General features: G+C 35.7%; 1 protein-coding gene across 3 annotated transcripts in view; it reads left to right on the top strand.

The window, feature by feature from the left end:
• Positions 1–13505, top strand: part of VRK1 (VRK serine/threonine kinase 1) — a 68312-nt gene that overhangs the window by 35715 nt on the left and 19092 nt on the right. For all 3 annotated transcript variants that reach the window (XM_045016352.1, XM_045016350.1, XM_045016353.1), the window contains exons 4-11: positions 925–994; positions 1800–1887; positions 3219–3327; positions 3474–3566; positions 4620–4752; positions 6278–6398; positions 8358–8416; positions 9999–10177. In XM_045016352.1, the coding sequence (XP_044872287.1) occupies positions 925–994; positions 1800–1887; positions 3219–3327; positions 3474–3566; positions 4620–4752; positions 6278–6398; positions 8358–8416; positions 9999–10177 (852 nt within the window). The remainder of the gene's footprint in view (positions 1–924; positions 995–1799; positions 1888–3218; positions 3328–3473; positions 3567–4619; positions 4753–6277; positions 6399–8357; positions 8417–9998; positions 10178–13505) is intronic.

Here is a 13505-nt window from a genome sequence, read left to right as displayed (position 1 = left end):
GGACTTACATGTGCTGCTGTTACACCTCCTGATGGCAGGGTGGACATAACCTAAGGCTACGTCTATACTACCCGTCCGGGTCGGCGGGTAGCGTTCGACTTCTCGGAGTTCGATATATCGCGATATATCGAACTCCGAATGCGCTCCCGTCGACTCCGGAACTCCACCACTGCGAACGGCGGTGGCGGAGTTGACGGGGGAGCCGCGGACTTCGATCCCGCGGCGTCTGGACGGGTGAGTAGTTCGAACTAAGGTAGTTCGAGTTCAGCTATGCTATTCGCGTAGCTGAACTTGCGTACCTTAGTTCGACACCCCCCCCCCCACAGTGTAGACCAGGCCTAAATGTCTTATTCAATAGGAGGAGCTAATACTAAGAGGCATTATCTTGTAAGGACATACAATTGTAATCAGTCATGGCTTCAAGACTTCTAAGGGGGATATACTTTTAGCAAGAATATTTAGAGATCAGTTTTATATACTTTTCAGTCCAACCATTTCAAGAGTTGAGATTTTCATTGAGAGGACAATTTGTTGTATGATGAACCCCAACATTACAATACCCTTAATTCAGAGAACCTAAAGATGATGACAAAAGTGTATTTAATAAGGCCTGCTAAAGCACTGCTGTAAACAGTTCATCATATTTTCTGTTAACTTATTATTTAATCAGTATTGGCTGTGGTGGAGGGATACTTTCCTTATACTCCTAACACTTTCTGTTACTGAACAGTCTGTTGTTAAAGCCATTTTAGTACACAGGGAATGAATTCTTATTGAAATATCAAACTATCCAGAATTGGGTGGTAAAGAGTGATATGCTTGTATGTGGGTGTATATCAGCTGATATGAATTTTAAGAGCTACAGTTCATAATAGCTAAAAAACAGCAGCTAAAGCTAACTAATTTTAAATTACTGTTTCAAAGGAACCCAGCCAGAATGGACCCCTTTTTACTGAATTAAAGTTCTACATGCGAGCTGCTAAACCAGAGCAAAGTAAGCAGTCTATCAGAATGAACTAAAAGACCATGTTTCCCTATAAATAATAATTTGTTGCGTTTTTAATAAAATAAAGGTGAAGTGGTAGCCTTTAACGTTAAATGTATTGGTTGGCTCATCAAGAGAGCCTGTTTAGATTCATTTTTTAAAAATGACCTTCTTATGTTCATTTACATTTCTTAATTGTATTCCTTAATCATAAATGGATGTTTCTTTTTACAATGACACAATTTTTTTTTCTAAATGGATAATTACTGAAGATAATTGTTTATAAATAAGAGTTACTGAAGTAGAACCATTGCTCTTGTCCTCTTTCTCACACTTAAGGTCATAAACCTTTGAGGGCTCAGCCTGTAATATCATCGGAACAAATAGGATTTTCTTAGTGTTTAAAGCCAAACAAGATTTTAATGAGATTAGAAGAAAAATAGTAATTTGAGAACTTAAAAATAGTTGAGGCACTATTTGGAAAAAACGGAATCTGCTGTGTTAAAATGTAGTCTTGCAGTTACATTTTTGGTATGTAGTTTTCCATCAGCAGTATTAGTTGTATTAGTTTCAGTATACATTACAGTTGGATCTCCTTTATCAAATACCTGTTCGTGTTAGGATATGTTTCATTACCAGATTTAGAAACAGATAGAAGAGCCTACTTGTTATCTGGCATACTTGGTTCATGGCTTCTCACTATCAGATAATGATCAGATCTTACATGCATAAATTTTAAATGATTTATAAGTAATCTTTTCCACAGGACTCCTGCAGTACAAGTTCATAACCTTGTTTTTATTTATATTTTTAGTTCAGAAATGGACTAGTTCCCATAAACTGAAGTACCTCGGTGTACCGAAGTACTGGGGCTCTGGCTTGCATCAAAAAAATGGAAACAGGTAAAATAAGTCTTGTGTTTAGGACATATTAATATTTTCCCACCCGCAACAACTTCTTTTATATCCATCTCAGAGTCCAGCTCTTAATTTATAAATCCTTGACCATTATAAGGTAAATTCTAGAATTTTTCTTTTAATTATCCTGAACATGTGTGCAGAATTAGTCTTTTAATTCACATGTATAAAGAAGGAAATGCACTGTTTTACTACACTTTGCCGCCTTATCTTCAGCTTGTTTACTCTTGGGAGAGAAAGTCTTTTTATTTAATCTGAGAGCTCTGGTATAGACAATCCAATCCTTATTTTATTTCAAAAGTTTAAGGCTAGGTTTTTATACTGTTTCATGTGAGATTGAGGAATCCATTAGCTCAGAGATATATTGACTTTACATGCATTTATGGCTGGTCTCTAATAGCACAGAATCAGTTGGGATGGGGATGGCTAACTCTTTGGCAAAACAGTAGTGGTTATTCCAGCAGGCTATATGACATCAGCAGGGAAAGGTGGTGGAGGAAGCGAGATCCATGCTAAGTGTGGAACTTGTAGAATTAGGGATCTTGTAGACCTTGCACAGTAGTGCTAACTTTCTCTGGCTAGGTCAGTTCATAGTGCAATTAATACATATGGCCTCAAGTGTCTGAATAGGGCATTAAATCATCCAGTAATCTAATGTAAAGAACTTGAATTCAGGTGATATTGGGATGCAAAAGAAAATGCAGTATGACAAAATGTAACTGTCTCAATCCAAATGAGCTTTTCAGATTCATAATGTTTCATGTGCAGGGCTTTTATGGAATGAGCTTTTATTATAAAGTCAAACTATGGTGACATTAGAGATGAATATCAAAACATATTTGATAGGGGAGCTTCATTTCAATAAGTAGAATGCTCATTTAAATCTTAATAGTATTACTTTTAAAGCAGCCAACTTGTGAAAGTAACCATTTAAGTACAATATAAAAGGTTTTTGGGGAAAAAAAAATTGGTCTTAACAGGCAATTAATAGTTGCTCTTTCCTGTTGTGAATGAAACACCATAGTACTTTCCAAGATGGGCACTTGCTATACTGCATAACTAGCTAGATCTCAGTATCATACTTTTGACGGAGGACCTTTTGTTTAGGTGATATAAAGCAAACAAAACAAATATTAGGGTTGATGTACAGTACAAAAATTCTAGTGTTCATAAATATTTGTTTGCCTGCATAGCTGATTTTTATTCTAAAAATAAACATACTTGAATTCAGTAATTAGTGCAATGGGGTAAAATACATGGGTAAAATACTGTACACATTTTAATTCAGTAACTTTTTCCCCTGATTTGAATTTCAGCTATAGATTTATGGTAATGGACCGATTTGGGAGAGATCTTCAGAAAATTTTTGAAGAGAATGCAAAGCAGTTTGCACACAAAACTGTGTTAAAATTAAGCTTGAGAATAGTAAGTAATAGTAATTCCTGAAACATTTTTAAAATCCATTTTCCTAATGTAGCCTTTTGCTAAAAGGCAATTTGTGCTGAATAGTGGTCCTCTGCTGGCTGGAGTTGGGTACTACGCTGATACTCCTGTATATTGTGTTTTGTTAGCTTGATATTCTGGAATATATCCATGAGCATGAATATGTGCATGGAGACATCAAGGCCTCAAATCTTCTCCTGAGCTACAAGAATCTTAATCAGGTATTTCTGATATCTGTGCTTCATTTCTCCTGTTTTAATCCTGTTATTTGACAACAAACTGAGGTGCTTTGAACCTGTGAATGTTAGCAGAAGTCTTATTTTTATGAATGTATACGGTGATATTTCTGCTTGACATTTATATTTAATATTCTACATTTTTGATGCAATTTGCTGGCAGTTTATCAAGTTGGCTATTCTGCCCTAAATAATATTCAGGAGGAGTGCTCGTGATACAAAATGAATTTCAAATAGCTATTTGGGGGTGGAAGCTTAAAATTATATAGTACACCAGTAAATTATGTTTGCCTGTCTGCTTTGTCACTTTTTTATTTCCTTTGTTCAAGAATCCATCAAATACAAGTGTTCTGTTACTTGGAAAATTTGTTCTCTTAACATGTTGATTAGTCAAATCAATTGATTTACAGAAATATATTTAGTTTTCTAATTTTTTAAACTCTTTAGTGTTTGGAAAATGTGCATTTAATTTCCATAATTCTGCAGGTTTCCCTGTCCAAATAGTTTACCTCACAAAGTAGATTAACTATTGCCAGTATATTTAGAAGTAGTCAGGGGATAATGAAGAGTACTACCTGGCATCTATTCTTTTGCAGTACTCCTTTTGTTGTAATAGGACAACAACACTAGCTTTATATGAATACTCCAGAAATACAGCATGATAAATGTATTCTAATCTCTGATATCAATACGGTGAGCCTCTTTCACTGTTGTCCAATAGACCATTGTAATCCAGCCTGCTCCTAGATAAGAACTGAACATTTTACTTTGCACTGCCACTAGATCAGCAGTAAATGTTTTCTAAAACTGGTTGTCATTTTTCACATAGTGCATGAAGTGACCGAAAACTTGTTGCAGTTTTCAGAATTTTATATATGTCTCTCATGTTTAAGAATGAATAAATGAGCTTTTTAATCCAAAGAGCTGACCTTTTAGAGTTTTTGTTCTAAAGTTCTGAGAGTCACTTGTATTTATTTTATATGAATTCTTCTGTATGAATAGTCCTTTGATCTCTGCATGGTATGTGGGATTTAATAGGTGTACTTGGTTGATTATGGCCTTGCTTATCGATACTGTCCAGAAGGAGTGCACAAAAAATATAAAGAAGACCCCAAAAGATGTCACGATGGTACAATTGAATATACTAGTATTGATGCACATAAGGGTGTAGGTAAGTAGTCAAAGCTTTAATTCACTTTGTTCCATACAAGACTGTTTTTATTTTAATCACAAACATTTTAGAGAGGACATTTTACTGTGTTTAAAAAAACTAAATGTTCCAACTGTATAGCAGAAGTTCAGCTATGTTTTTTTCTGAAATTTGCTGGGCAACAGAATTAGAGCATTTACTAATTTTGTCAGTTGTTACTTTGCTGTAGTGTTGGAAATCATTTGTATTCCTTTTCATATAGACATGATTTTATCTCCTTTATATAAGAAACCCATCTAATCTCTTAAGATTGATCATGTGTATCTGTTAGTATGAGACACATTTATTGAATTGGTACTAACTGTGTAAGTGGACAGGTGTGTGATAATGATTCTGGAGTGATTCTGGTGAGGGGAAAAATACACAGCTATTTGAGGGAGTTAATGGTCCCTAAATTCAATTTGAAGCATACTTCTCCCATATCTGGCCAACGCTGAGCCTTAAATTCTGTTTGATGTAAACTACCATCCTTTAAATCTAATCTGTGTCCATTGAAAATAATAAAGCAAAAAGTGAAAAATATTAAACATTATAGTAACATGACTTTATAAAGAGCAAATCTTGCCAGACCAAGTTGGTTGCTTGTTTTGATAAAATTACAGAATTAGTGGATGAAGAACATAAGAATGGCCATAATGGGTCAGACCAATGGTCCATCTAGCCTGGTATCCTGTCTTCTGACAGTGGCCAATGATAGGTGCTTCATAGGGTACGAACAGAACAGGTAATCATCAAGTAATCCATTCTCTGTTGCCCATTCCCAGTTTCTGGCAAACAAAGGGTAGGGTCGCTTCAGAGCACGGTTTTGCAATAGAAATGCAGTAGAAGTGTTATATTTGAATGTTTAGGAAAGTTTTTGATGTCTTGCACAAGTTTTAATTTAAAAATTAAAATCTGCTTGGATGTAAACTCTCACCTGGGCTAAAAATTGACTAACAGACCTTAAAGGGGATTTTCCCGTTGATACATTTAATAAAATTTTAATCAGTATCTTGTGGAACACGTGAAAGCAAATATGTTCTATCCTTCGTCTTGTCAACATACAAGATTTCAGAATCTTCTGCAAGCAACGTTTCAGTATTCAGGAAATCTGAAATATTTCCATTTGTGGAATAATAATTTGAAGAACTCACGTTTCAACACTATTCTCTGTTTTTGGGGAATGGGGAAGTAAAAGTGTTTTGAACATAACTCAGTCAGTTCACTCTATTTTGTCACAATGTGAGGACTTAAAATGCTTCAGAAATTGGGATAACTGCAGCATGTCATATTCGTGAGCGGAAGAAAGAGATTAATTTCAAATTCCTTTATCAGTCTTCCAGCCATTTAAGCAATACTTCTTGTTTCCTTTCCTTCCTGCTTCCCTCTGAAATAAACTCAAAGCATACTGTAGTTGTTAATTACTGTTAACTTTGGCTTCCAGTTGTTTTACTATGTTTACAAACTAACTTTAAATGTGTGTATGTATTTATATGTATATTTGTAGCTCCATCAAGACGGGGTGACTTGGAAATTCTAGGTTACTGTATGATTCATTGGCTCAGTGGCCATCTACCATGGGAGGACAATTTAAAAGACCCCAACTATGTCAGAGATTCAAAAATTAGGTAAGGAACTTGTTATATTTTTCTCATTTGAAACTCAATCTAGGAATAAAAATATTTCAGTGTAGCAATACTATGTACTCATAAACAATGCTTCCTCTTCTGTGAAGAGCTGGGTAATATTATGTCTACTCTTTCAGGCTGGAATGGACCAAGTACTGATTTTGCCCCAGATCCCTAAGTGGTCCCCTCAGGGATTGAACTCACAACCCTGGGTTTAGCAGGCCAATGCTCAAACCACTGAGCTATCCCTCTACCCTTCTGAGCCCATGTTTATTTAAAGAAATGCATCTGTATCTTTTGTTAAATTTTATTAATTCAACCAAAACAAAATAAAAATCACCAAAGCTACTTCACTATTATTATTAAACTAAAGTAAGAATAAAGCAGTACAACTACCAAATCAATATCAAATCAATGAATTAGTCTTTGCATTGGATTGGAGTTATGTCATAAAATGAGTTAAATCATCAAATTAATTCTAGAAATAATCCTTATAAATGCTAAAGAGAATTATAGGAAGGTGCCGGTCTGAATTCTTTAGTTGGGAGTTATAACCAATGTTGATCAAATCTGGGACTTAGAGCTGGTTAAAAATTCAGTCCTGAAATGAAAATATCTAATAACTGACACATAGCTCAGAGCTAATTGTTTCCTTCTTAGAATTCTGTTCTTGTGTGGTGGCTAATCCTTGATGGTTTCTTGGACTTCCTGTTGATTATTATAGTTTCCAAACTTTGCTTACTCATCCTTGCATCATCTCCCTCCAAGGTGTATGGACAAATCAGGCGTAAGACCTGCCTTGGAGCCATGCAGCAGTGTGGTCCAGTCAGGTTTGAATTAGGTCATTAGCTTGTGTCAATTCTGGGAAAGTCCTTTTTTAAACTAGTAATTTAATTTTTAAAATCTGGGATTTTATGTACTACAGGGACTGAAAGTCTGTTTGCCCCCTACACCTCCCCCACCCCCAAAATAAATATATATATATATATAAAAGAATGGTGGACATTAAACCACTTGAGGAAGTTGGCATGGTCTTATCTAGGCAAAAGGTCTTTGTGACATGTCATCAGTTGATGGAAAATGTATTATGAAACATGCTATAAAAGTAGCTGATTTAAAAAAAAAAACCCAACAGCTTAGTAACTAAATTAAAAATAAATGAAATCTTGTGACCAATATTGCCACTGTTTTCACAAACAAGACAATTTACAGTAATACTTGGAACTGGCCTATAGGCCATGCAGTTTGCCTTTTTGAAAGTTTCATCTTGACACAGGGAAGTTACTTTAAAGCATCTCAAGATGAAACTCACTTTAAATATAAGATGTTCAATTTTATATAGGGTCTGCATTATATTTCTTATTCTGTTTTTCTCACACCTGGATCTCAGCCTTGTTCCTTAGCTTATCGAGTCAGTTGCTCAGGAATAGCACAGTGCTGCAACTTTGTTTCCTTAAGAAGGGATTCAACTGGCCCTACAGAGGGAATTTTCTTGTCTAGGTGAAGTGAAGAGTGTGTGATCACAAGGATCCTGCAGAATTTAAAGTGCGTGCATTGCACTTTTAATCCAAAGATCTCAAAGCATTTTACAAATGTGGATAAGTATTCCCCTTTCATAGAAAGGAAGACTCTAGCACAGATATTGTCATGTAAGGAGCCAGTTACCTTGATAGAAACAAAACTGAGGCTTCCAATTTTCCAGTTTCTTGCTGTGATCGCTAGACAAGTGTAAAAGGTAACAGAATCAAAACAAAATGACTGTAAGAAAAGGGTTATACAATATTAAAACTATTTTTATTTACATGTCAATATTTAAAAAAATTCTTGTTTTAATGCTTTAATACGATGGTTTTAAAAGAAATATAGATCACCTGTGAATGAACAAACTGTTCCGCAATTGTTATTAAATATAATTTATCCACAGTCTAAAGTATTGATTCTTCCACTTTTATTTCTCAGGTATAGTGAGAATATTACAGATTTGATGAACAAGTGCTTTCCTGAGACAGAAAAACCAGGTGGGAAGAGCTTTTTAAAATATTAGTTCTTGGGGTTTTATTCTAATAGACAAACATTTAATCCTTAGTCTCTCAAAAAATATGAAGCACATTGAAATAAAGCATTAATGATTCATTCTTCAAAGAAACCTGACTGGCCACCTCTACCATACAACAGCTAACTTTAATAGGGTTTAGGTAGATTACTCAGTTAGGCCAGGAATGCACTCACAGCATATCTGAAATTCCCATTTTCATGTGGCAGTAACTACTGTAATATTTGGGTATGTGTAGTAATTTCTTCTGTATTGAGCTGAATACAAACATAGACAGATGACAATTCAGCTGCTTGGAAAGATTGAGTGGGTGTCGGATTGTTGTCAGCATGTAGTCCATCTGGGAGAGGTATCTCTAATATTCTGTTCCTCCTAACACATCTTTGGCTATATCTGCACTTGCAGCTAGGAGGTGTGATTCCCAGCATGGATGGACAGACTCATGCTAGCTTAGCTTGAGCTAGCATGCTAAAAATAGCAGTGTGGATGTTGCAGCATCCACAGCGGCTTGGGCCAGGCCACAGTGGTTGGCTAGGTTGCACCTATGTGGTAGTGTTCACTGCTATTTTTAGCATGCTAATGCGAGTCTGTCTACTCTTATACCTCCTAGCTGCTGTGTAGACATACCCTTTAAGTTCTCCCCAGTGACTAGAGCCAGTACCTGCCTCTGCTTCTGCCTTCCCAAACAGCAGTAAAGTGAAACTGACCAATGTTTTGAATAGTAGTAATTAAATTTACAAGACAAGTAAGTTTTCTTTCCGTTATAGGAAAGGTGTGAACAGTAGTAGTCACTAGTTTAGTCTGCAGACTGGAAGATAGCATTGCACTGGCTCACACTCATTTCTATTTGGAAACATCTTCACAACTGTAAGGATTAGAAATTAATTTTTGTAATAAATTTAGATTCTAAAGAAACACTTGTCTGAGAAAGCTCGTGACTCGCTATATGAGAGTTGGCTAGCAGATTTTCAAAGTCCTGACATTAACTATACATGCTTTTTTGCAGAGATTAGAAATGGAAAAATTCTCTTGGGTCACCCAATCCTAATTGTCAATACAGGATTGTTTCATGCTTATTAGTATTTTAGCAACTATAGTTGTAAAGGTGAAATGATGAGAAGTCCCGGCCTTTGATTAAAATAAAATACATGAAAAATAATTTCTCCTTAACTTACCTGGCAAAGTTCTGGGCTCAGGCTCTTATTTCACCTGTAGTAGATCATCTTAAATGCAGGGAAGAAATACCAGTTGAATAAAAGGCTCACTGTAGAGGAGATAAGCATATTCAAAAATAGTTTTTAAAGGCTGAATATTTCCTTCATTGTAATGAATGTAGAAAAGTGGTGCTGTGATAATTTGTTAATGAGCCCTGGGATGATTTTTTCTTATTTCTAAAATATGCTGTATTAAACAGCTATAATTATATTTAAATATCCATATCAAAGAATCCCAAAAAGGGTGTATACATAATTCTCACATTTTTTGGTAAAACCTATTGATTACCAACTGCTTTAAATAGAAATTAATTTTACGTACCATTCCCTCAGATGAAATAGCCAAGTACATGGAAAAGGTGAAGTTATTGAGCTACGAAGAGAAACCTCTTTATCAGCATTTCCGAGAAATACTTTTGCAAGGTCTTAAGGCTATTGGGCAAAAGGATGATGGCATACTGGACTTCAGTTTTTCAGAGAATGGAGATTTGCGAACCAAGCCTGTACAAAAGGTTGTTTCTTTTTACTTTTAAAATCAGCTTTTAATGGATCTTGTTTTAAACTAAATAAAAGAATTAAATAAAATGATATGGAAAATGGATGTTATAATTAGCCCAGATAGGAAAGTAAGGAAAAAGGAAAGTTAGTCTCAAATGTTTGTTAGCTTTACACCATATTTCATAAGCAGACACGTGGGCTAATTTTAATTTAACTAATTGCTCTGAAAGTTTTTAATATAGCACAATGTTAGCAGGTATACTTTCACATGCAGTAAATAATACCTTGGGAAAGAGAATGTATATTTAGTTGTAATGACATTTGAACAGATGAACATTGCAGTTAATTTACACATTTTTTTCAAGAGTCTAAAAAATTCCAGATGGGCCAAAGTGTGAGGTAAAATCAGAAGTCTAGTTACCTTTTGGTTTCATTTCAGGTTTCTTACCTTACATAACTAGATCTAAATACTTACTTTTAAATGAACATCCTTATGCCATCAATTTGCTACTGAAATTCAGGTATTGTGTACAGTATTATTATTTGTATTATCATAGCACCTAGGAGACCCAGCCATGGACCCAGGGCCCCATTGTGCTAGACACTGAACAAAAAGGTGGTTTTTTACAATTAGTATAGTACTAGATTAGGGGTATATTAATCTTTTTATTTAGGCATGGCAGATTTTGTTTTACTATAATTTTGATGTATATAGCAATGCTTGTTTTTAAGTATTTATTTTATCAATTTAAATTTTCACAGTTGGGAAACTGAGGGAGGGTCAGACAATTATTTAATGATAGTAGATATTGGGATTCAGCAAGTTAACTTTATAATATTAAAATATAAATTGTCAGCATCACATGTCAGAAGATCCAAAGTAAATATCCGTAAATCAAACTCCTAAGTTCTCAAGCAACATTTTTCTTTGCTTATCTGTACATTTAGAGTATTATCAATGGAAATACTTTTGTTTGTACGTGTATGATGAAATCGATGTTTACCAACAAAAATCTAATACTTCCAGAGGTACTTGTATTTAAGTAGACTGTACTGTAAATTTTCTCTCACATATGGAACCTTGTTGTGCAGAACATTTGCACAAGTAGCTCTTTCCAATTAGTAAAATGTACAATCATACTTACACCATGGAGGAGATTTTATAATTCACACATTTCAGAAAAGGATCCTAGCATATTAACTTTATAGGTAAATAGTGATTTCCCATTGTCAGTAGGCAACTGCTTGTGTGGAATCTGTGTGGATGTTTATACAGAAGAAACATGCTAGTGGGACCAGTTCTTAGTGAAAGCTATAGTACTATACATATGCAGAAAGCCCTCTGGCAAATTTATTTCATCATTTCATGAAAACTGCCCCCTAATTTTTTGGGGAAAAGTTAAAATGTGGAATACGTTATGAAGAATGATACTGAGGTATTAATATAACTAAAATTTAAGCTAGGTTATCAAATAAGCATTACTGTTACTGCCTGTATAGGACAAAACTTGATAGACAAAGGCAAGTAACTAGGAGACACATTTTAGACTTGATCCTCACTAACAAGGAGGAATTGGTTGCAAAGCTGAAGGTTAAAGGCAATTTGGGTGAAACTGGTCATGAAATAATATATGTAAAAACTCTAAGGAAAGAAAGGAGTGAGAGAAGCAGAATAGGGACAATGGACTTCGAAAAAGCAGACTTCAACAACTCAGAGCTACGTACATAAGTATGTACAGTCCTATGGGAAGAAAATCTGAGGGATAAAGTAGTTGAGAAGATCTGGAAGTTTCTCAAGGAGATTAAATGTGCAACAGCAAACTATCCCAAGCAAAAGAAAGATAAGAATAATAAGAGGCCAATATGGCTCCTTTAGGAGCTCTTTAATCACCAGAAAATCAGAAAGGAGTCCTACAAACTGTGGAAACATGGACAAATTGCTTAGAAATACAAAAAAATAGCACAAGCATGTAGCGATAAAATCAGAAAGGCTGAGGCTCAAAACAAGTTCCATCTAGCAAGGGACATAAAAGACAATAAGAGGGTCATAGAATATGACATGAAAGCTGAAGTGTTTAATGCCTATTTTGCTTCTGTCTTCACTAAAGAGGCTAGTGGTGGCCGGATACTCAACACAGTACTAACAACAATGGGGAAAAAATTCAACCCAAAATAGGGAACGAACAGGTTTAAGTGTATTTAGATAAATGAGATATATTGAAGTTGGCAGGGCCTGATGAAATCACCCTATGATACTTAAGGAACAAACTGAAACAATCTTGGACTGTTAGCAGTTATCTTTGAGAATTCATGAAGGATAGGTAAGATCCCAGGGGACTGGAGAAGGGCATACATAATATCTCTCCTTAAAAGGGGGGAACAAAGAAGGCCCAGGGAATTATAGGCCAGTCATCCTAACTTTGGTACCTGGTAAGATACTGGAACAGATCAGATGCTTACAGATTGATTGTTTAATAGAAGATAATTGGGTTATATGTAATAGCCAACATGGATTTGTAGAGAATGAATCATGCCAAACCAACCTAATTTCCTTCTTTGACAGGGTTATAGCCTGGGTAGGGGGAGCAGTAAACATATATCTTGATTTAATAAGGCTTTTGACACAGTCCCATGTTGCATTCTCATTAGCCAGTGTGGCCACAACTGTTTCACATTTGGGGACAATATATACCTTCAAGTCAGTGGCACTGCTATGGGTACCCGCATGGTCCCACAGTATGCCAACATTTTTATGGCTGACTTAGAACAACGCTTCCTTAGCTCTCGTCCCCTAACGCCCCTACTCTGCTTGCACTACATTGATGACATCTTCATCATCTGGACCCATGGAAAAGAAGCCCTTGAGGAATTCCACCATGATTTCAACAATTTCCATCCCACCATCAACCTCAGCCTAGACCAATCCACACAAGCGGTCCATTTCCTGGACAGTACTGTGCTAATAAGCGATGGTCACATAAACACCACCCTATACCGGAAACCTACTGACCACTATACTTACCTACATGCCTCCAGCTTCCATCCAGGGCACACCACACGATCCATTGTCTACAACCAAGCTCTATGATACAACCACATTTGCTCCAGTCCCTCAGACAGAGACAAACACCTAAAGGATCTCTATCAAGCATTCTTAAAACTACAATACCCACCTGCTGAAGTGAAAAAACAAATTGACAGAGCCAGAAGAGTACCCAGAAGTTACCTACTACAGGACAGGCCCAACAAAGAAAATAACAGAATGCTACTAGCTGTCACCTTCAGCTCCCAACTAAAACCTCTCCAGCACATCATCAAAGATCTAAAACCTATCCTGAAAGA

The sequence above is a fragment of the Mauremys mutica genome, chromosome 4 (assembly GCF_020497125.1).
Source record: "Mauremys mutica isolate MM-2020 ecotype Southern chromosome 4, ASM2049712v1, whole genome shotgun sequence".
NCBI classification, from domain to species: Eukaryota; Metazoa; Chordata; order Testudines; family Geoemydidae; genus Mauremys; species Mauremys mutica.
This window is presented reverse-complemented; position numbering and strand designations above follow the sequence as displayed.